Below are 23,592 nucleotides of genomic sequence, written 5' to 3' on the forward strand. Positions count from 1 at the left end.
CATGAAGGGACATATTAGTGACATTAGAGCAGGTGCGTGATCACATCCCACTGCGGGGACAGAGTGTGACCGATGGGCTGGGAATGTCCCCGGCTGCACCCCAGGGGCGGCTGCACACTTACACGGACGCCACAAAGTGACCGATGGGCTGGGAATGTCCCCGGCTGCACCCCAGGGGAGGCTGCACACTTACACGGACGCCACAAAGTTACAGATGGGCTGGGAATGTCCCCGGCTGCACCCCAGGGGAGGCTGCACACTTACACGGACGCCACAAAGTTACAGATGGAAGAGGAGCGAGGAATATACAGTCCGATGATAGAGGAAACACAGAATACCTGCACAAAGCAGAACACAGAGTGAGACCGAGTATCACCTAACCCCTCCCCTGCCAGAGACCCGCAGAGCATCACTTAACCTCTCCCCTGCCAGAGACCCGCAGAGCATCACTTAACCCCTCCCCTGCCAGAGACCCGCAGAGCATCACTTAACCCATCCCCTGCCAGAGACCTGCAGAGCATCACTTAACCCATCCCCTGCCAGAGACCCGCAGAGCATCACTTAACCTCTCCCCTGCCAGAGACCCGCAGAGCATCACTTAACCCCTCCCCTGCCAGAGACCCGCAGAGCATCACTTAACCCCTCCCCTGCCAGAGACCCGCAGAGCATCACTTAACCCCTCCCCTGCCAGAGACCCGCAGAGCATCACTTAACCTCTCCCCTGCCAGAGACCCGCAGAGCATCACTTAACCCCTCCCCTGCCAGAGACCTGCAGAGCATCACTTAACCCCATAAAAGGGTTTGCTTGTCTGTATAGCTTTTCTATTCGGGGAAAGATGGCCAGTGTGGTGGGGCACAGGGAGACTGGCGGCAGTGTGTGGTGGGGCACAGGGAGACTGGCGGCAGTGTGTGGTGGGGCACAGGGAGACTGGCGGCAGTGTGTGGTGGGGGCACAGGGAGACTGGCGGGCAGTGTGTGGTGGGGGCACAGGGAGACTGGCGGCAGTGTGTGATGGGGGCACAGGGAGACTGGCGGGCAGTGTGTGGTGGGGGCACAGGGAGACTGGCGGCAGTGTGTGGTGGGGCACAGGGAGACTGGCGGGCAGTGTGTGGTGGGGCACAGGGAGACTGGCGGGCAGTGTGTGTGGGGGCACAGGGAGACTGGCGGCAGTGTGTGGTGGGGGCACAGGCGGACTGGCGGGCAGTGTGTGATGGGGGCACAGGGAGACTGGCGGCAGTGTGTGGTGGGGGCACAGGGAGACTGGCGGGCAATGTGGTGGGGGAACAGGGAGACTGGCGGCAGTGTGGTGGGGCACAGGGAGACTGGCGGGCAGTGTGTGGTGGGGGCACAGGGAGACTGGCGGCAGTGTGTGGTGGGGCACAGGGAGACTGGCGGCAGTGTGTGGTGGCGCACAGAGAGACTGGCGGGCAGTGTGGTGGGGGCACAGAGAGACTGGCAGCAGTGTGTGATGGGGCACAGGGAGACTGGAGGGCAGTGTGGTGGGGGCACAGGGAGACTGGCGGGCAGTGTGTGATGGGGCACAGGGAGACTGGCGGGCAGTGTGGTGGGGCACAGGGAGACTGGCGGCAGTGTGTGGTGGGGGCACAGGGAGACTGGCGGCAGTGTGTGGTGGGGCACAGGGAGACTGGCGGACAGTGTGTGTTGGGGCACAGGGAGACTGGCGGCAGTGTGTGGTGGGGGCACAGGGAGACTGGCGGGCAGTGTGTGGTGGGGCACAGGGAAACTGGCGGCGGCAGTGTGTGGTGGGGCACAGGGAGACTGGCGGGCAGTGTGTGGTGGGGGCACAGGGAGACTGGCGGCAGTGTGTGGTGGGGGCACAGGGAGACTGGCGGACAGTGTGTGTTGGGGCACAGGGAGACTGGCGGCAGTGTGTGGTGGGGGCACAGGGAGACTGGCGGCAGTGTGTGGTGGGGGCACAGGGAGACTGGCGGGCAGTGTGTGGTGGGGCACAGGGAGACTGGCGGGCAGTGTGTGGTGGGGGCACAGGGAGACTGGCGGGCAGTGTGTGGTGGGGGCACAGGGAGACTGGCGGGCAGTGTGTGGTGAGGGCACAGGGAGACTGGTGGGCAGTGTGTGGTGGGGGCACAGGGAGACTGACGGGCAGTGTGTGGTGGGGGCACAGGGAGACTGGCGGCAGTGTGGTTGGGCACAGGGAGACTGGCGGGCAGTGTGGTGGGGGCACAGGGAGACTGGCGGGCAGTGTGGTGGGGGCACAGGGAGACTGGCGGGCAGTGTGTGGTGGGGGCACAGGGAGACTGGCGGGCAGTGTGTGATGGGGGCACAGGGAGACTGGCGGCAGTGTGTGGTGGGGGCACAGGGAGACTGGCGGGCAGTGTGGTGGGGGCACAGTGAGACTGGCGGGCAGTGTGTGGTGGGGCACAGGGAGACTGGCGGGCAGTGTGTGGTGGGGCACAGGGAGACTGGCGGGCAGTGTGTGATGGGGCACAGGGAGACTGGCGGCAGTGTGTGGTGGGGGCACAGGGAGACTAGCGGCAGTGTGTGGTGGGGCACAGGGAGACTGGCGGGCAGTGTGTGTTGGGGCACAGGGAGACTGGCGGGCAGTGTGTGGTGGGGCACAGTGAGACTGGCGGCAGTGTGTGGTGGGGGCACAGGGAGACTGGCGGCAGTGTGTGGTGGGGCACAGGGAGACTGGCGGGCAGTGTGTGGTGGGGGCACAGGGAGACTGGCGGGCAGTGTGTGGTGGGGGCACAGGGAGACTGGCGGGCAGTGTGTGGTGGGGGCACAGGGAGACTGGCGGGCAGTGTGTGGTGGGGGCACAGGGAGACTGGCGGGCAGTGTGGTGGGGGCACAGGGAGACTGGCGGCAGTGTGTGGTGGGGGCACAGGGAGACTGGTGGGCAGTGTGTGGTGGGGGCACAGGGGGAATGGCGGGCAGTGTGTGGTGGGGGCACAGGGAGACTGGCGGGCAGTATGTGATGGGAGCACAGGGAGACTGGCGGGCAGTGTGTGGTGGGGGCACAGGGAGACTGGCGGGCAGTGTGTGGTGGGGGCACAGGGAGACTGGCGGGCAGTGTGTGGTGGGGGCACAGGGAGACTGGCGGGCAGTGTGTGGTGGGAGCACAGGGAAACTGGCGGCAGTGTGTGGTGGGGGAAAAGGGAGACTGGCGGGCAGTGTGTGGTGGGGGCACAGGGAGACTGGCGGCAGTGTGTGATGGGGCACAGGGATACTGGTGGCAGTGTGTGGTGGGGGCACAGGGAGACTGGCGGCAGTGTGTGGTGGGGCACAGGGAGACTGGCGGGCAGTGTGTGGTGGGGGCACAGGGAGACTGGCGGCAGTGTGTGATGGGGCACAGGGATACTGGTGGCAGTGTGTGGTGGGGGCACAGGGAGTCTGGCGGCAGTGTGTGATGGGGCACAGGGAGACTGGCGGCAGTGTGGTGGGGCACAGGGAGACTGGCGGCAGTGTGTGATGGGGCACAGGGAGACTGGCGGCAGTGTGTGATGGGGCACAGGAAGACTGGCGGGCAGTGTGTGATGGGGCACAGGGAGACTGGCGGCAGTGTGTGGTGGGGGCACAGGGAGACTGGCGGCAGTGTGTGGTGGGGGCACAGGGAGACTGGCGGCAGTGTGGTGGGGCACAGGGAGACTGGCGGCAGTGTGTGATGGGGGCACAGGGAGACTGGCGGGCAGTGTGGTGGGGGCACAGGGAGTCTGGCGGCAGTGTGTGGTGGGGGCACAGGGAGACTGGCGGCAGTGTGTGGTGGGGGCACAGGGAGACTGGCGGGCAGTGTGTGGTGGGGCACAGGGAGACTGGCGGCAGTGTGTGATGGGGGCACAGGGAGACTGGCGGGCAGTGTGTGGTGGGGCACAGGGAGACTGGCGGCAGTGTGTGGTGGGGGCACAGGGAGTCTGGCGGCAGTGTGTGTTGGGGCACAGGGAGACTGGCGGCAGTGTGTGGTGGGGGCACAGGGAGACTGGCGGGCAGTGTGTGGTGGGGCACAAGGAGACTGGCGGGCAGTGTGTGGTGGGGGCACAGGGAGACTGGCGGCAGTGTGTGGTGGGGGCACAGGGAGACTGGCGGGCAATGTGGTGGGGCACAGGGAGACTGGCGGGCAGTTGGTGGGGGCACAGGGAGACTGGCGGGCAGTGTGTGGCGGGGCACAGGGAGACTGGCGGCAGTGTGTGGTGGGGCACAGGGAGACTGGCGGGCAGTGTGTGATAGGGCACAGGGAGACTGGTGGGCAGTGTGGTGGGGCACAGGGAGACTGGCGGGCAGTGTGGTGGGGGCACAGGGAGACTGGCGGGCAGTGTGTGATGGGGCCCAGGGAGACTGGCGGGCAGTGTGTGGTGGGGCACAGGGGGACTGGCGGGCAGTGTGTGGTGGGGCACAGGGAGACTGGCGGGCAGTGTGTGGTGGGGGCACAGGGAGACTGGCGGGCAGTGTGTGGTGGGGCACAGGGAGACTGGCGGGCAGTGTGTGGTGGGGCACAGGGAGACTGGCGGGCAGTGTGTGATGGGTCACAGGGAGACTGGCGGCACTGTGATGGGGCACAGGGAGACTGGTGGGCAGTGTGTGATGGGGGCACAGGGAGACTGGCGGGCAGTGTGTGATGGGGCACAGGGAGACTGGCGGGCAGTGTGTGATGGGGCACAGGGAGACTGGCGGGCAGTGTGTGGTGGGGGCACAGGGAGACTGGCGGGCAGTGTGTGGTGGGGCACAGGGAGACTGGCGGGCAGTGTGTGATGGGGCACAGGGAGACTGGCAGCAGTGTGTGATGGGGCACAGGGAGACTGGCGGCAGTGTGTGATGGGGCACAGGGAGACTGGCGGGCAGTGTGTGGTGGGGGCACAGGGAGACTGGCGGGCAGTGTGTGATGGGGTACAGGGAGACTGGCGGGCAGTGTGTGGTGGGGGCACAGGGAGACAAGCGGCAGTGTGTGATGGGGCACAGGGAGACTGGCGGGCAGTGTGTGGTGGAGGCACAGGGAGACTGGCGGCAGTGTTATGGGGCACAGGGAGACTGGTGGGCAGTGTGTGGTGGGGGCACAGGGAGACTGGCGGGCAGTGTGTGATGGGGCACAGGGAGACTGGCGGGCAGTGTGTGGTGGGGGCACAGGGAGACTGGCGGCAGTGTGTGATGGGGCACAGGGAGACTGGCGGGCAGTGTGTGGTGGGGGCACATGGAGACTGGCGGCAGTGTTATGGGGCACAGGGAGACTGGTGGGCAGTGTGTCATGTGGGCACAGGGAGACTGGCGGGCAGTGTGTGATGGGGCACAGGGAGACTGGCGGGCAGTGTGGTGGGGCACAGGGAGACTGGCGGGCAGTGTGGTGGGGGCACAGGGAGACTGGCGGGCAGTGTGTGATGGGGCCCAGGGAGACTGGCGGGCAGTGTGTGGTGGGGCACAGGGAGACTGGTGGGCAGTGTGTGGTGGGGCACAGGGAGACTGGCGGGCAGTGTGTGGTGGGGCACAGGGAGACTGGCGGGCAGTGTGTGGTGGGGCACAGGGAGACTGGCGGGCAGTGTGTGGTGGGGGCACAGGGAGACTGGCGGGCAGTGTGTGGTGGGGCACAGGGAGACTGGCGGCAGTGTGTGATGGGGGCACAGGGAGACTGGCGGGCAGTGTGTGGTGGGGCACAGGGAGACTGGCGGCAGTGTGTGGTGGGGGCACAGGGAGTCTGGCGGCAGTGTGTGTTGGGGCACAGGGAGACTGGCGGCAGTGTGTGGTGGGGGCACAGGGAGACTGGCGGGCAGTGTGTGGTGGGGCACAAGGAGACTGGCGGGCAGTGTGTGGTGGGGGCACAGGGAGACTGGCGGCAGTGTGTGGTGGGGGCACAGGGAGACTGGCGGGCAATGTGGTGGGGCACAGGGAGACTGGCGGGCAGTTGGTGGGGGCACAGGGAGACTGGCGGGCAGTGTGTGGCGGGGCACAGGGAGACTGGCGGCAGTGTGTGGTGGGGCACAGGGAGACTGGCGGGCAGTGTGTGATAGGGCACAGGGAGACTGGTGGGCAGTGTGGTGGGGCACAGGGAGACTGGCGGGCAGTGTGGTGGGGGCACAGGGAGACTGGCGGGCAGTGTGTGATGGGGCCCAGGGAGACTGGCGGGCAGTGTGTGGTGGGGCACAGGGGGACTGGCGGGCAGTGTGTGGTGGGGCACAGGGAGACTGGCGGGCAGTGTGTGGTGGGGGCACAGGGAGACTGGCGGGCAGTGTGTGGTGGGGCACAGGGAGACTGGCGGGCAGTGTGTGGTGGGGCACAGGGAGACTGGCGGGCAGTGTGTGATGGGTCACAGGGAGACTGGCGGCACTGTGATGGGGCACAGGGAGACTGGTGGGCAGTGTGTGATGGGGGCACAGGGAGACTGGCGGGCAGTGTGTGATGGGGCACAGGGAGACTGGCGGGCAGTGTGTGATGGGGCACAGGGAGACTGGCGGGCAGTGTGTGGTGGGGGCACAGGGAGACTGGCGGGCAGTGTGTGGTGGGGCACAGGGAGACTGGCGGGCAGTGTGTGATGGGGCACAGGGAGACTGGCAGCAGTGTGTGATGGGGCACAGGGAGACTGGCGGCAGTGTGTGATGGGGCACAGGGAGACTGGCGGGCAGTGTGTGGTGGGGGCACAGGGAGACTGGCGGGCAGTGTGTGATGGGGTACAGGGAGACTGGCGGGCAGTGTGTGGTGGGGGCACAGGGAGACAAGCGGCAGTGTGTGATGGGGCACAGGGAGACTGGCGGGCAGTGTGTGGTGGAGGCACAGGGAGACTGGCGGCAGTGTTATGGGGCACAGGGAGACTGGTGGGCAGTGTGTGGTGGGGGCACAGGGAGACTGGCGGGCAGTGTGTGATGGGGCACAGGGAGACTGGCGGGCAGTGTGTGGTGGGGGCACAGGGAGACTGGCGGCAGTGTGTGATGGGGCACAGGGAGACTGGCGGGCAGTGTGTGGTGGGGGCACATGGAGACTGGCCGCAGTGTTATGGGGCACAGGGAGACTGGTGGGCAGTGTGTCATGTGGGCACAGGGAGACTGGCGGGCAGTGTGTGATGGGGCACAGGGAGACTGGCGGGCAGTGTGGTGGGGCACAGGGAGACTGGCGGGCAGTGTGGTGGGGGCACAGGGAGACTGGCGGGCAGTGTGTGATGGGGCCCAGGGAGACTGGCGGGCAGTGTGTGGTGGGGCACAGGGAGACTGGTGGGCAGTGTGTGGTGGGGCACAGGGAGACTGGCGGGCAGTGTGTGGTGGGGCACAGGGAGACTGGCGGGCAGTGTGTGGTGGGGCACAGGGAGACTGGCGGGCAGTGTGTGGTGGGGCACAGGGAGACTGGCGGCAGTGTGTGGTGGGGGCACAGGGAGACTGGCGGGCAGTGTGTGGTGGGGGCACAGGGAGACTGGCGGCAGTGTGTGATGGGGGCACAGGGAGACTGGTGGGTAGTGTGTGGTGGGGGCACAGGGAGACTGGCGGGCAGTGTGGTGGGGGCACAGGGAGACTGGCGGGCAGTGTGTGATGGGGCCCAGGGAGACTGGCGGGCAGTGTGTGGTGGGGCACAGGGAGACTGGCGGGCAGTGTGTGGTGGGGCACAGGGAGACTGGCGGGCAGTGTGTGGTGGGGCACAGGGAGACTGGCGGGCAGTGTGTGGTGGGGCACAGGGAGACTGGCGGCAGTGTGTGGTGGGGGTACAGGGAGACTGGCGGGCAGTGTGTGGTGGGGGCACAGGGAGACTGGCGGCAGTGTGTGATGGGGGCACAGGGAGACTGGCGGGCAGTGTGTGGTGGGGCACAGGGAGACTGGCGGCAGTGTGTGGTGGGGGCACAGGGAGTCTGGCGGCAGTGTGTGTTGGGGCACAGGGAGACTGGCGGCAGTGTGTGGTGGGGGCACAGGGAGACTGGCGGGCAGTGTGTGGTGGGGCACAGGGAGACTGGCGGGCAGTGTGTGGTGGGGGCACAGGGAGACTGGCGGCAGTGTGTGGTGGGGGCACAGGGAGACTGGCGGGCAATGTGGTGGGGCACAGGGAGACTGGCGGGCAGTTGGTGGGGGCACAGGGAGACTGGCGGGCAGTGTGTGGCGGGGCACAGGGAGACTGGCGGCAGTGTGTGGTGGGGCACAAGGAGACTGGCGGGCAGTGTGTGATAGGGCACAGGGAGACTGGTGGGCAGTGTGGTGGGGCACAGGGAGACTGGCGGGCAGTGTGGTGGGGGCACAGGGAGACTGGCGGGCAGTGTGTGATGGGGCCCAGGGAGACTGGCGGGCAGTGTGTGGTGGGGGACAGGGGGACTGGCGGGCAGTGTGTGGTGGGGCACAGGGAGACTGGCGGGCAGTGTGTGGTGGGGGCACAGGGAGACTGGCGGGCAGTGTGTGGTGGGGCACAGGGAGACTGGCGGGCAGTGTGTGGTGGGGCACAGGGAGACTGGCGGGCAGTGTGTGATGGGTCACGGAGACTGGCGGCAGTGTGATGGGGCACAGGGAGACTGGTGGGCAGTGTGTGGTGGGGGCACAGGGAGACTGGCGGGCAGTGTGTGATGGGGCACAGGGAGACTGGCGGGCAGTGTGTGATGGGGCACAGGGAGACTGGCGGGCAGTGTGTGGTGGGGGCACAGGGAGACTGGCGGGCAGTGTGTGGTGGGGCACAGGGAGACTGGCGGGCAGTGTGTGGTGGGGCACAGGGAGACTGGCGGGCAGTGTGTGATGGGGCACAGGGAGACTGGCGGCAGTGTGTGATGGGGCACAGGGAGACTGGCGGGCAGTGTGTGGTGGGGGACAGGGGGACTGGCGGGCAGTGTGTGGTGGGGCACAGGGAGACTGGCGGGCAGTGTGTGGTGGGGGCACAGGGAGACTGGCGGGCAGTGTGTGGTGGGGCACAGGGAGACTGGCGGGCAGTGTGTGGTGGGGCACAGGGAGACTGGCGGGCAGTGTGTGATGGGTCACGGAGACTGGCGGCAGTGTGATGGGGCACAGGGAGACTGGTGGGCAGTGTGTGGTGGGGGCACAGGGAGACTGGCGGGCAGTGTGTGATGGGGCACAGGGAGACTGGCGGGCAGTGTGTGATGGGGCACAGGGAGACTGGCGGGCAGTGTGTGGTGGGGGCACAGGGAGACTGGCGGGCAGTGTGTGGTGGGGCACAGGGAGACTGGCGGGCAGTGTGTGATGGGGCACAGGGAGACTGGCGGCAGTGTGTGATGGGGCACAGGGAGACTGGCGGCAGTGTGTGGTGGGGCACAGGGAGACTGGCGGCAGTGTGTGGTGGGGGCACAGGGAGACTGGCGGCAGTGTGTGGTGGGGGCACAGGGAGACTGGCGGGCAGTGTGTGGTGGGGGCACAGGGAGACTGGCGGGCAGTGTGTGGTGGGGCACAGGGAGACTGGCGGCAGTGTGTGGTGGGGGCACAGGGAGACTGGCGGGCAGTGTGTGGTGGGGGCACAGGGAGACTGGCGGCAGTGTGTGATGGGGGCACAGGGAGACTGGCGGGCAGTGTGTGGTGGGGCACAGGGAGACTGGCGGCAGTGTGTGGTGGGGGCACAGGGAGTCTGGCGGCAGTGTGTGTTGGGGCACAGGGAGACTGGCGGCAGTGTGTGGTGGGGGCACAGGGAGACTGGCGGGCAGTGTGTGGTGGGGCACAGGGAGACTGGCGGGCAGTGTGTGGTGGGGGCACAGGGAGACTGGCAGCAGTGTGTGGTGGGGGCACAGGGAGACTGGCGGGCAACGTGGTGGGGCACAGGGAGACTGGCGGGCAGTTGGTGGGGGCACAGGGAGACTGGCGGGCAGTGTGTGGCGGGGCACAGGGAGACTGGCGGCAGTGTGTGGTGGGGCACAGGGAGACTGGCGGGCAGTGTGTGATAGGGCACAGGGAGACTGGTGGGCAGTGTGGTGGGGCACAGGGAGACTGGCGGGCAGTGTGGTGGGGGCACAGGGAGACTGGCGGGCAGTGTGTGATGGGGCCCAGGGAGACTGGCGGGCAGTGTGTGGTGGGGCACAGGGGGACTGGCGGGCAGTGTGTGGTGGGGCACAGGGAGACTGGCGGGCAGTGTGTGGTGGGGGCACAGGGAGACTGGCGGGCAGTGTGTGGTGGGGCACAGGGAGACTGGCGGGCAGTGTGTGGTGGGGCACAGGGAGACTGGCGGGCAGTGTGTGATGGGTCACGGAGACTGGCGGCAGTGTGATGGGGCACAGGGAGACTGGTGGGCAGTGTGTGGTGGGGGCACAGGGAGACTGGCGGGCAGTGTGTGATGGGGCACAGGGAGACTGGCGGGCAGTGTGTGATGGGGCACAGGGAGACTGGCGGGCAGTGTGTGGTGGGGGCACAGGGAGACTGGCGGGCAGTGTGTGATGGGTCACGGAGACTGGCGGCAGTGTGATGGGGCACAGGGAGACTGGTGGGCAGTGTGTGGTGGGGGCACAGGGAGACTGGCGGGCAGTGTGTGATGGGGCACAGGGAGACTGGCGGGCAGTGTGTGATGGGGCACAGGGAGACTGGCGGGCAGTGTGTGGTGGGGGCACAGGGAGACTGGCGGGCAGTGTGTGGTGGGGCACAGGGAGACTGGCGGCAGTGTGTGGTGGGGGCACAGAGAGACTGGCGGGCAGTGTGTGATGGGGCACAGGGAGACTGGCGGGCAGTGTGTGGTGGGGGCACAGGGAGACTGGCGGGCAGTGTGTGATGGGGTACAGGGAGACTGGCGGGCAGTGTGTGGTGGGGGCACAGGGAGACAAGCGGCAGTGTGTGATGGGGCACAGGGAGACTGGCGGGCAGTGTGTGGTGGAGGCACAGGGAGACTGGCGGGCAGTGTGTGGTGGGGCACAGGGAGACTGGCAGGCAGTGTGTGATGGGGCACAGGGAGACTTGCGGGCAGTGTGTGGTGGGGCACAGGGAGACTGGCGGGCAGTGTGTGATGGGGCACAGGGAGACTGGCGGCAGTGTGTGATGGGGCACAGGGAGACTGGCGGCAGTGTGTGATGGGGCACAGGGAGACTGGCGGGCAGTGTGTGGTGGGGGCACAGGGAGACTGGCAGGCAGTGTGTGATGGGGTACAGGGAGACTGGCGGGCAGTGTGTGGTGGGGGCACAGGGAGACAAGCGGCAGTGTGTGATGGGGCACAGGGAGACTGGCGGGCAGTGTGTGGTGGAGGCACAGGGAGACTGGCGGCAGTGTTATGGGGCACAGGGAGACTGGTGGGCAGTGTGTGGTGGGGGCACAGGGAGACTGGCGGGCAGTGTGTGATGGGGCACAGGGAGACTGGCGGGCAGTGTGTGGTGGGGGCACAGGGAGAGTGGCGGCAGTGTGTGATGGGGCACAGGGAGACTGGCGGGCAGTGTGTGGTGGGGGCACAGGGAGACTGGCGGCAGTGTTATGGGGCACAGGGAGGCTGGTGGGCAGTGTGTCATGTGGGCACAGGGAGACTGGCGGGCAGTGTGTGATGGGGCACAGGGAGACTGGCGGGCAGTGTGGTGGGGCACAGGGAGACTGGCGGGCAGTGTGGTGGGGGCACAGGGAGACTGGCGGGCAGTGTGTGATGGGGCCCAGGGAGACTGGCGGGCAGTGTGTGGTGGGGCACAGGGAGACTGGTGGGCAGTGTGTGGTGGGGCACAGGGAGACTGGCGGGCAGTGTGTGGTGGGGCACAGGGAGACTGGCGGGCAGTGTGTGGTGGGGCACAGGGAGACTGGCGGCAGTGTGTGGTGGGGGCACAGGGAGACTGGCGGGCAGTGTGTGGTGGGGGCACAGGGAGACTGGCGGCAGTGTGTGATGGGGGCACAGGGAGACTGGCGGGTAGTGTGTGGTGGGGGCACAGGGAGACTGGCGGGCAGTGTGGTGGGGGCACAGGGAGACTGGCGGGCAGTGTGTGATGGGGCCCAGGGAGACTGGCGGGCAGTGTGTGGTGGGGCACAGGGAGACTGGCGGGCAGTGTGTGGTGGGGCACAGGGAGACTGGCGGGCAGTGTGTGGTGGGGCACAGGGAGACTGGCGGCAGTGTGTGGTGGGGGCACAGGGAGACTGGCGGGCAGTGTGTGGTGGGGGCACAGGGAGACTGGCGGCAGTGTGTGATGGGGGCACAGGGAGACTGGCGGGCAGTGTGTGGTGGGGGCACAGGGAGACTGGCGGGCAGTGTGGTGGGGGCACAGGGAGACTGGCGGGCAGTGTGTGGTGGGGCACAGGGAGACTGGCGGGCAGTGTGGTGGGGCACAGGGAGACTGGCGGGCAGTGTGTGGTGGGGCACAGGGAGACTGGCGGGCAGTGTGGTGGGGCACAGGGAGACTGGTGGGCAGTGTGTGGTGGGGGCACAGGGAGACTGGCGGGCAGTGTGTGATGGGGCACAGGGAGACTGGCGGGCAGTGTGTGGTGGGGGCACAGGGAGAGTGGCGGCAGTGTGTGATGGGGCACAGGGAGACTGGCGGGCAGTGTGTGGTGGGGGCACAGGGAGACTGGCGGCAGTGTTATGGGGCACAGGGAGGCTGGTGGGCAGTGTGTCATGTGGGCACAGGGAGACTGGCGGGCAGTGTGTGATGGGGCACAGGGAGACTGGCGGGCAGTGTGGTGGGGCACAGGGAGACTGGCGGGCAGTGTGGTGGGGGCACAGGGAGACTGGCGGGCAGTGTGTGATGGGGCCCAGGGAGACTGGCGGGCAGTGTGTGGTGGGGCACAGGGAGACTGGTGGGCAGTGTGTGGTGGGGCACAGGGAGACTGGCGGGCAGTGTGTGGTGGGGCACAGGGAGACTGGCGGGCAGTGTGTGGTGGGGCACAGGGAGACTGGCGGGCAGTGTGTGGTGGGGCACAGGGAGACTGGCGGCAGTGTGTGGTGGGGGCACAGGGAGACTGGCGGGCAGTGTGTGGTGGGGGCACAGGGAGACTGGCGGCAGTGTGTGATGGGGGCACAGGGAGACTGGCGGGTAGTGTGTGGTGGGGGCACAGGGAGACTGGCGGGCAGTGTGGTGGGGGCACAGGGAGACTGGCGGGCAGTGTGTGATGGGGCCCAGGGAGACTGGCGGGCAGTGTGTGGTGGGGCACAGGGAGACTGGCGGGCAGTGTGTGGTGGGGCACAGGGAGACTGGCGGGCAGTGTGTGGTGGGGCACAGGGAGACTGGCGGGCAGTGTGTGGTGGGGCACAGGGAGACTGGCGGCAGTGTGTGGTGGGGGCACAGGGAGACTGGCGGGCAGTGTGTGGTGGGGGCACAGGGAGACTGGCGGCAGTGTGTGATGGGGGCACAGGGAGACTGGCGGGCAGTGTGTGGTGGGGGCACAGGGAGACTGGCGGGCAGTGTGGTGGGGGCACAGGGAGACTGGCGGGCAGTGTGTGGTGGGGCACAGGGAGACTGGCGGGCAGTGTGGTGGGGCACAGGGAGACTGGCGGGCAGTGTGTGGTGGGGCACAGGGAGACTGGCGGGCAGTGTGGTGGGGCACAGGGAGACTGGCGGCAGTGTGTGGTGGGGGCACAGGGAGACTGGCGGGCAGTGTGGTGGGGACACAGGGAGACTGGCGGGCAGTGTGGTGGGGACACAGGGAGACTGGCGGGCAGTGTGGTGGGGGCACAGGGAGACTGGCGGGCAGTGTGTGGTGGGGCACAGGGAGACTGGCGGGCAGTGTGGTGGGGCACAGGGAGACTGGCTTCTCCAGTATCGGGGCGCTCACCGGATACACCCCCAGGATCCAGAGGTACAGGCAGGTCCTGCGGGAGCTGTGACTGTTTCGCAGGAAGAAGCCCATCTCCTCCAGGAACAGGGCCAGCTGGATCAGCGCCACCAGAACCGGGATCAGGAATATCCAGAGGTCCTTCTTTATAACTAGAGGAGGGGGAGAGAGGGATGGGAGGGGGAATACATGGCAGCTAGCGTGTGGAGAGGAGGGGGAGAGACGTGTGTGTGAGCACAGACACGGCACAGGATCCTGCGCAGGGTGCAGATCGCTGGAGAACATTACAAGACAACACAGAGATCCCTAACACAGAGATCCCCTACACAGAGATCCCCTACACAGAGATCCCCTACACAGAGATCCCCTACACAGAGATCCCCAACACAGAGATCCCCAACACAGAGATTCCCAACACAGAGATCCCCAACACAGAGATCCCCAACACAGAGATCCCCAACACAGAGATCCCCAACACAGAGATCCCTAACAGAGATCCCTTACACGAAGAGGAAAGGCGTGAGTGGCGCAGTCAGAGGGGCGAGTGGCGCAGTCAGAGGCGCGAGTGGCGGAGTCAGAGGCGCGAGTGGCGGAGTCAGAGGCGCGAGTGGCGCAGTCAGAGGCGCGAGTGGCGCAGTCAGAGGCGCGAGTGGCGGAGTCAGAGGGCGCGAGTGGCGGAGTCAGAGGCGCGAGTGGCGGAGTCAGAGGCGCGAGTGGCGGAGTCAGAGGCGCGAGTGGCGGAGTCAGAGGCGCGAGTGGCGGAGTCAGAGGCGCGAGTGGCGGAGTCAGAGGCGCGAGTGGCGCAGTTAGAGGGGCGAGTGGCGCAGTCAGAGGCGCGAGTGGCAGAGGCGCGAGTGGCAGAGGCGCGAGTGGCGGAGTCAGAGGCGCGAGTGGCGCAGTCAGAGGCGCGAGTGGCGGAGTCAGAGGCGCGAGTGGCGGAGTCAGAGGCGCGAGTGGCGCAGTCAGAGGCGCGAGTAGCAGAGTCAGAGGCGCAAGTGGCGCAGTCAGAGGGGCGAGTGGCGCAGTCAGAGGCGCGAGTGGCAGAGTCAGAGGCGCGAGTGGCGCAGTCAGAGGCGCGAGTGGCGCAGTCAGAGGCGCGAGTGGCGGAGTCAGAGGCGCGAGTGGCAGAGTCAGAGGCGCGAGTGGCGGAGTCAGAGGCGCGAGTGGCGGAGTCAGAGGCGCGAGTGGCGCAGTCAGAGGCGCGAGTGGAGTCAGAGGCGCGAGTGGAGTCAGAGACGCGAGTGGCGGAGTCAGAGGCGCGAGTTGCGCAGTCAGAGGCGCGAGTGGCGCAGTCAGAGGCGCGAGTGGCGGAGTCAGAGGCGCGAGTGGAGTCAGAGGCGCGAGTGGCGCAGTCAGAGGCGAGAGTGGCGCAGTCAGAGGCGCGAGTGGCGCAGTCAGAGGCGCGAGTGGAGTCAGAGGCGCGAGTGGCGCAGTCAGAGGCGAGAGTGGCGCAGTCAGAGGCGCGAGTGGCGCAGTCAGAGGCGCGAGTGGCGCAGTCAGAGGCGCGAGTGGAGTCAGAGGCGCGAGTGGCGCAGTCAGAGGCGAGAGTGGCGCAGTCAGAGGCGCGAGTGGCGCAGTCAGAGGCGCGAGTGGAGTCAGAGGCGCGAGTGGCGCAGTCAGAGGCGAGAGTGGCGCAGTCAGAGGCGCGAGTGGCGCAGTCAGAGGCGCGAGTGGAGTCAGAGACGCGAGTGGCAGAGTCAGAGGCGCGAGTGGCGGAGTCAGAGGCGCGAGTGGCGCAGTCAGAGGCGCGAGTGGCGGAGTCAGAGGCGCGAGTGGCGGAGTCAGAGGCGCGAGTGGCGGAGTCAGAGGCGCGAGTGGCGCAGTCAGAGGCGCGAGTGGCGGAGTCAGAGGCGCGAGTGGCGCAGTCAGAGGCGCGAGTGGAGTCAGAGGCGCGAGTGGCAGAGTCAGAGGCGCGAGTGGCGGAGTCAGAGGCGCGAGTGGCGCAGTCAGAGGCGCGAGTGGCGCAGTCAGAGGCGCGAGTGGCGCAGTCAGAGGCGCGAGTGGCGGAGTCAGAGGCGCGAGTGGCGGAGTCAGAGGCGCGAGTGGCGTCAGAGACGCGAGTGGCGGAGTCAGAGGCGCGAGTGGCGGAGTCAGAGGCGCGAGTGGAGTCAGAGACGCGAGTGGCGCAGTCAGAGACGCGAGTGGCAGAGTCAGAGGCGCGAGTGGCGGAGTCAGAGGCGCGAGTGGCGCAGTCAGAGGCGCGAGTGGCGCAGTCAGAGGCGCGAGTGGCGCAGTCAGAGGCGCGAGTGGAGTCAGAGGCGCGAGTGACGCAGTCAGAGGGGCGAGTGGCGGAGTCAGAGGCGCGTGTGGCGCAGTCAGAGGCGCGAGTGGCGCAGTCAGAGGCGCGAGTGGCGGAGTCAGAGGCGCGAGTGGCGGAGTCAGAGGCGCGAGTGGCGCAGTCAGAGGCGCGAGTGGCGCAGTCAGAGGCGCGAGTGGCGGAGTCAGAGGCGCGAGTGGCGGAGTCAGAGGCGCGAGTGGCGGAGTCAGAGGCGCGAGTGGCGGAGTCAGAGGCGCGAGTGGCGGAGTCAGAGGCGCGAGTGGCGGAGTCAGAGGCGCGAGTGGCGGAGTCAGAGGCGCGAGTGGCGGAGTCAGAGGCGCGAGTGGCGCAGTCAGAGGCGCGAGTGGCGGAGTCAGAGGCGCGAGTGGCACAGTCAGAGGCGCGAGTGGAGTCAGAGGCGCGAGTGGCAGAGTCAGAGGCGCGAGTGGCGGAGTCAGAGGCGCGAGTGGCGCAGTCAGAGGCGCGAGTGGCGCAGTCAGAGGCGCGAGTGGCGCAGTCAGAGGCGCGAGTGGCGGAGTCAGAGGCGCGAGTGGCGCAGTCAGAGGCGCGAGTGGAGTCAGAGACGCGAGTGGCGGAGTCAGAGGCGCGAGTGGCGGAGTCAGAGGCGCGAGTGGAGTCAGAGACGCGAGTGGCGCAGTCAGAGACGCGAGTGGCAGAGTCAGAGGCGCGAGTGGCGGAGTCAGAGGCGCGAGTGGCGCAGTCAGAGGCGCGAGTGGCGCAGTCAGAGGCGCGAGTGGCGCAGTCAGAGGCGCGAGTGGAGTCAGAGGCGCGAGTGACGCAGTCAGAGGGGCGAGTGGCGGAGTCAGAGGCGCGTGTGGCGCAGTCAGAGGCGCGAGTGGCGCAGTCAGAGGCGCGAGTGGCGGAGTCAGAGGCGCGAGTGGCGGAGTCAGAGGCGCGAGTGGCGCAGTCAGAGGCGCGAGTGGCGCAGTCAGAGGCGCGAGTGGCGGAGTCAGAGGCGCGAGTGGCGGAGTCAGAGGCGCGAGTGGCGGAGTCAGAGGCGCGAGTGGCGGAGTCAGAGGCGCGAGTGGCGGAGTCAGAGGCGCGAGTGGCGGAGTCAGAGGCGCGAGTGGCGCAGTCAGAGGCGCGAGTGGCGCAGTCAGAGGCGCGAGTGGCGCAGTCAGAGGCGCGAGTGGCGCAGTCAGAGGCGCGAGTGGCGGAGTCAGAGGCGCGAGTGGCGGAGTCAGAGGCGCGAGTGGCGGAGTCAGAGGCGCGAGTGGAGTCAGAGGCGCGAGTGGCGCAGTCAGAGGCGCGAGTGGCGCAGTCAGAGGCGCGAGTGGCGCAGTCAGAGGCGCGAGTGGAGTCAGAGACGCGAGTGGAGTCAGAGACGCGAGTGGCGCAGTCAGAGGCGTGAGTGGCGGAGTCAGAGGCGCGAGTGGAGTCAGAGGCGCGAGTGGCGCAGTCAGAGGCGCGAGTGGCGCAGTCAGAGGCGCGAGTGGAGTCAGAGGCGCGAGTGGCGGAGTCAGAGGCGCGAGTGGCGCAGTCAGAGGCGCGAGTGGAGTCAGAGGTCCCGTGTGCTCTGCTGGGGTATATACGCGGTCCGTGTGCTCTGCTGGGGTATATACGCGGCTCCGTGTGCTCTGCTGGGTATATACGCGGTCCGTGTGCTCTGCTGGGTATATACGCGGTCCCGTGTGCTCTGCTGGGGTATATACGCGGCTCCGTGTGCTCTGCTGGGGTATATACGCGGCCCGTGTGCTGTGCTGGGGTATATACGCGGTCCGTGTGCTCTGCTGGGGTATATACGCGGCCCGTGTGCTCTGCTGGGGTATATACGCGGCTCCGTGTGCTCTGCTGGGGTATATACGCGGCCCGTGTGCTCTGCTGGGGTATATACGCGGCTCCGTGTGCTCTGCTGGGGTATATACGCGGTCCCGTGTGCTCTGCTGGTGTATATACGCGGTCCGTGTGCTCTGCTGGGTATATACGCGGTCCCGTGTGCTCTGCTGGGGTATATACGCGGCTCCGTGTGCTCTGCTGGGGTATATACGCGGTCCGTGTGCTCTGCTGATGTATATACGCGGCTCTGTGTGCTCTGCTGGGGTATATACGCGGCTCTGTGTGCTCTGCTGGGGTATATACGCGGCTCTGTGTGCTCTGCTGGGGTATATTCGCGGCTCTGTGTGCTCTGCTGGGTATATACGCGGCTCTGTGTGCTCTGCTGGGGTATATACGCGGCTCTGTGTGCTCTGCTGGGGTATATACGCGGCTCCGTGTGCTCTGCTGGGTATATACGCGGCTCTGTGTGCTCTGCTGGGTATATACGCGGCTCTGTGTGCTGTGCTGGGTATATACGCGGCTCTGTGTGCTGTGCTGGGTATATACGCGGCTCTGTGTGCTGTGCTGGGGTATATACGTGGCTCCGTGTGCTGTGCTGGGTATATACGCGGCTCTGTGTGCTCTGCTGGGGTATATACGCGGCTCCATGTGCTGTGCTGGGGTATATACGCGGCTCCATGTGCTGTGCTGGGGTATATACGTGGCTCTGTGTGCTGTGCTGGGTATATACGCGGCCCGTGTGCTCTGCTGGGGTATATACGCAGCTCCGTGTGCCCTGCTGGGGTATATACGCGGCCCCGTGTGCTCTGCTGGGGTATATACGCGGCTCTGTGTGCTCTGCTGGGGTATATACGCGGCTCTGTGTGCTCTGCTGGGGTATATACGCGGCCCGTGTGCCCTGCTGGGGTATATACGCGGCCCGTGTGCCCTGCTGGGGTATATACGCGGCCCGTGTGCCCTGCTGGGGTATATACGCGGCCCGTGTGCCCTGCTGGGGTATATACGTGAGCCTGTCTATATAACTTGCCTTGGAAGAAGTCGGCGGACAGCGGGAAGCTCTCGCCCGCCAGGGAGCAGTTGGAACCTTTGGCCATAATGCTGCGCTATCTCTCTCCGTCCTCCATCTTCTCCTGTCCGCCTCTCCGCGGCGTGCCCATCACTCCCTCTCCATCCTTCTCCTTCCTGAGCAAGCACAGCGCTGGATCCATAGGTCACCCCTCCTCTCCGCCCTCCCCGGGGGGGTGGGGGGGGGCGGCAGGTGAGACATCGGCCCCTCCTGTATTAATCATTGTTGGAGACAGGTGTTTAATGTCCAGGTAACTGACTGAAGTCCACAGGTCCCGCTCACCTGAGAGCAGAACTTCTCTCCCCAGTGATGGGAAACACTGACTCCCTGTGACTCCCACTGACTCCCACTGACTCCCTGTAACTCCCACTGACTCCCACTGACTCCCTGTGACTTCCACTGACTCCCTGTGACTCCCACTGACTCCCTGTGACTCCCACTGACTCCCTGTTACTCTCTCTGACTCCCTTTGACTCCCACTGACTCTGTTACTCTCATTGACTCAGTTACTCTCACTGACTCCCTGTTACTCTCACCGACTCCCTGTTACTCTCACCGACTCGCTGTTACTCTCACCGACTCCCTGTTACTCTCACTGACTCCCTGTTACTCTCACTGACTCCCTGTTACTCTCACCGACTCCCTGTTACTCTCACCGACTCCCTGTTACTCTCACCGACTCCCTGTTACTCTCACCGACTCCCTGTTACTCTCACCGACTCGCTGTTACTCTCACTGACTCCCTGTGACTCCCACTGACTCCCTGTGACTCCCACTGACTCCGTGACTCCGCGACTCCGTGACTCCCACTGACTCCCTGTAACTCCCACTGACTCCCACTGACTCCCTGTGACTTCCACTGACTCCATGTGACTCCCACTGACTCCCTGTGACTCCCACTGACTCCCTGTTACTCTCTCTGACTCCCTTTGACTCCCACTGACTCCGTTACTCTCACTGACTCCGTTACTCTCACTGACTCCGTTACTCTCACTGACTCTGTTACTCTCACCGACTCCCTGTTACTCTCACCGACTCCCTGTTACTCTCACTGACTCCCTGTTACTCTCACTGACTCCCTGTTACTCTCACTGACTCCCTGTTACTCTCACTGACTCCGTTACTCTCACTGACTCCGTTACTCTCACTGACTCCCTGTTACTCTCACTGACTCCGTTACTCTCACTGACTCCCTGTTACTCTCACCGACTCGCTGTTACTCTCACTGACTCCCTGTGACTCCCACTGACTCCCTGTCTCCGTGACTCCCACTGACTCCGTGACTCCGTTGACTCCGTGTGACACCCACTGACTCCCACTGACTCCCTGTGACACCCACTGACTCCCACTGACTCCCTGTGACACACACTGACTCCCTGTGACACCCACTGACTCCCTGTGACACCCACTGACTCCGTGACTCCCACTGACTCCCTGTGACACCCAATGACTCCCACTGACTCCCACTGACCGGGTCAGTCTCGCTGCTTTTTCGTTTCTGCAACTCGTAGACCATAGTGGATTCTGATAATTAATCGCATTGTTCATTAAAATGCATTTTTTTTCCAAATCTCCCAAGTTTGTGTCTTTGGAGATGACATCTTCAGGCTGGGGGAGGGGGGAGGGGGGAGGAGGAGGGAAAATCGAGGGGTTTAACCTTCAGAGGTCCAATAAATTAGTTCTAAAAAAATGTCCCAAATGATAACATCCATTCTAAGGCAGCAACTGTGCCCCCCCTCCCCACACAGCAGCAACTGTGCCCCCCTCCCCTCCCCCGCAGCAACTGTGCCCCCCCTCCCCACACAGCAGCAACTGTGCCCCCCTCCCCTCCCCCGCAGCAACTGTGCCCCCCCTCCCCACACAGCAGCAACTGTGCCCGCCCTCCCTCCCCGGCAGCAACTGTGCCCCCCCTCCCCTCCCCCGCAGCAACTGTGCCCCCCCTCCCCACACAGCAGCAACTGTGCCCGCCCTCCCTCCCCGGCAGCAACTGTGCCCCCCCTCCTCCCCCCGCAGCAAATGTGCCCCCCCCCCCTCCCCCCGCAGCAAATGTGCCCCCCCCCCCTCCCCCCGCAGCAAATGTGCCCCCCCTCCCCCCGCAGCAACTGTGCCCCCCCTCCCCCCGCAGCAACTGTGCCCCCCCCCAGCAGCAACTGTTCCCCCCCACTGGCAGCAGCTGTGACCTCCGCGGATGGAATTGTGCCCCCCCAGGCAGCAACTGTGCCCACCGCGGCAACAACTGTGCCCCCCCCCCGAGGGGGTGATGTCATGCCACGATACGTGGCCTGTGGGGTCTGGAGGGGGTGATGTCATGCCACGATATGTGGCCTGTGGGGTCTGGAGGGGGTGATGTCATGCCACGATATGTGGCCTGTGGGGTCTGGAGGGGGTGATGTCATGCCACGATATGTGGCCTGTGGGGTCTGGAGGGGGTGATGTCATGCCACGATACGTGGGTGATGCGACCAAGAGCACCTCCAATGCAATGTTTGGGGGCGTGACGTCACGTGAGCATTTCGCCCTCATTGGCTGAACCGCACGCGTGACTCGGCAGGCAGGAAAAACATGGTGGCTCCCAGGATTTTCTGTGCGGCGCGCGCGATGCTGCGCGCACCGTCACACTTACTATGGCCGCGCGCTTAATCACATGATCAGTTACTGTGGTGTCCCGCACGGCTCTGTTCTGAGGCCCCTACTCTTCTCAGTGTTCATTAATGATCTTCCCACAGCTTGTAAGGAAGCCTCAATACACATGTATGCAGAAGACACAATCCTGTATGCACACAGCCAGAGCCTCTCTGACCTTCAACACATACTTCAGTCGGACTCTGCCAGAGTTGTCCCAATCTTCAAAAGGGGGGACAAAAACACTGTCTCAAACTACAGGCCAATCTCACTTCTCCCAATACTATCCAAAGTCATGGAAAAATGTGTCCACTCCCAATTAAGCGATTTCTACACCAAGACAAATTTCCCTAGCCAATTCCAGTCTGGGTTTCATCCCAAACACTCCACCGTAACTACCCTGCTAAAAGTTTGCAATGAAATCCAGTGTGGAATGGAACGGGGACAACTCACTGGGGCAGTATTCCTAGATTTTGCAAAGGCTTTTGATACAGTTGATCATGTTATCCTGCTTAACAAACTCCAGAGCTCTGGAATAGGGAAACATGTGTAACGGTTTTTCTGGACTGGCCTGACCCACCCAATCTCATATTGGCCCCTGTGGTCTAACCAGTCCCCATTACAGTGTGATGTCTGGTGGTGCACCTGTTGGCACAGGACTCCTGAGTCTCCCGCATGATGATGTTTGGGGATTGCCAACCCAGACAGGCAGCTGAGGTAGTGTGTTTGAGTCCTACCTAGATCCAGTGCAGCGCCTCCACCTCATCAGGATCCCAGCTTGAGCTTGTGGATGGTCCTGGTGAGGAACTCCTCTGTGGTGCAGCCCCCTGTGTAATCACTCCACACTTACACACGAGGGTATCTTTTATCAGAGTCATCTTTATTGCTGGATGTGGCTAGCTGCCCTCCACACGGGTGTATTTAGCCACACATGATTATCCAGCAGCTTCCTCTGAAAGGTATATTCCTCCTTGATTAGGGATTCCCTCTCCCCGTAGGGATATCTACTCTGTGCCAGGTCCCTGGTCACAGTGTCATTATTCTGCAGCATATAACATAATTACTCCAATAGCATAACAGCTTCTGAACTCCCTCTAACCACTTCTCCACAACTAACTTTAGATCAGTGCTGTGCCTTATGTATCCTCTGGGGGCTGACACAACTCTGACATCACCACCAGGGAGTCAGAGCCTGTGACCACTCCCATCCATACATAGGGCACCTCACCAGGGTGTGAGGGCAAAGACTCCATAATTACTGCTGGCATGCCCATAACTTACCAGGCCTTACTGTCAGCAGGAGAGATGACTGCAGCCATTTTACAGCATGGCTACACATGCTTTAAACTGGTTTCAGTCCTACCTATCAGGAAGATCCCAACATGTGTCCATCTCGGGCTCTAACTCCAACCCCCTGGATATCACCTGTGGTGTCCCGCAAGGCTCTGTTCTGGGGCCCCTACTCTTCTCAGTGTTCATCAATGATCTTCCCCACAGCTTGTCAGGAAGCCTCAATACACATGTATGCAGAGGACACAATCCTATATGCACACAGCCATAGCCTCTCTGACCTTCAACACATACTTCAGTCTGACTTTTTCAGACTCGAAAACTGGATTTCCCAAAACAAACTGTTTTTAAACACTAACAAGACTATAACAATGGTATTTGGGACCAAGACTAAATTTGTAAAGCTTCCAGTGACTGAGCTCCTGATTAGAACCATCGCTAACACCACCCTAACCCCTGTCACTAGTTTTAAATACCTGGGCTTATGGTTTGACTCCCACTTAACATTCGGGATGCACATTAATACCCTGACAACCAAGACCTATGCCAAACTAGGGGTACTTTACAGGAACAAATCCTCCTTAAGTCTCCTGGTCAGAAAGCGTATCGCACAGCAGATGCTAATGCCAATTATTGACTATGGAGACAGAGTATAAGGATATAAGATGACCCAGGCACACGGGTCCCACGCATGCGCCACACGCAGACCTCCGTCACGTCATGGTGGACCCGATTTCGCGCCGATTTACAGCTGCAGCATATCTTGGAGGGTAACTCACGGGGTATAAGTATGTGCAGTCCCGTACATGTCAGCCCTCGCCTTGATACAGAGTGCGTAGAACGCGAAACGTTGGTTTCTTAGCTGCATTAAATTCTTCATTTTGCATCGCCCGTGTGCCTGGGGCATCTCTTATCCGTGTGAATACCTTTGGGACTTATAGGGCAATCCAGGATACTGGGGCACCGGCAGTTGG

The 23,592-nt window shown here is 64.5% G+C and overlaps 1 protein-coding gene across 1 annotated transcript in view; it reads right to left on the minus strand.

Moving 5' to 3' along the window:
- The window catches only part of LOC142477443 (organic solute transporter subunit alpha-like), a gene marked incomplete at its 3' end in the record, with an annotated part of 33,088 nt that extends 13,602 nt beyond the window's left edge, over nt 1-19,486 (minus strand). The window contains exons 1-3 of the mRNA XM_075582267.1: nt 18,668-19,486; nt 13,587-13,738; nt 265-338 (exon numbers count right to left, since the gene is read on the minus strand). Coding sequence (XP_075438382.1) covers nt 265-338; nt 13,587-13,738; nt 18,668-18,734 — 293 coding nt within the window. The remainder of the gene's footprint in view (nt 1-264; nt 339-13,586; nt 13,739-18,667) is intronic.
- Nucleotides 19,487-23,592: the final 4,106 nt, after the last annotated feature.

Source organism: Ascaphus truei, unplaced genomic scaffold (genome assembly GCF_040206685.1).
Source record: "Ascaphus truei isolate aAscTru1 unplaced genomic scaffold, aAscTru1.hap1 HAP1_SCAFFOLD_2096, whole genome shotgun sequence".
Classification (NCBI taxonomy): Eukaryota; Metazoa; Chordata; class Amphibia; order Anura; family Ascaphidae; genus Ascaphus; species Ascaphus truei.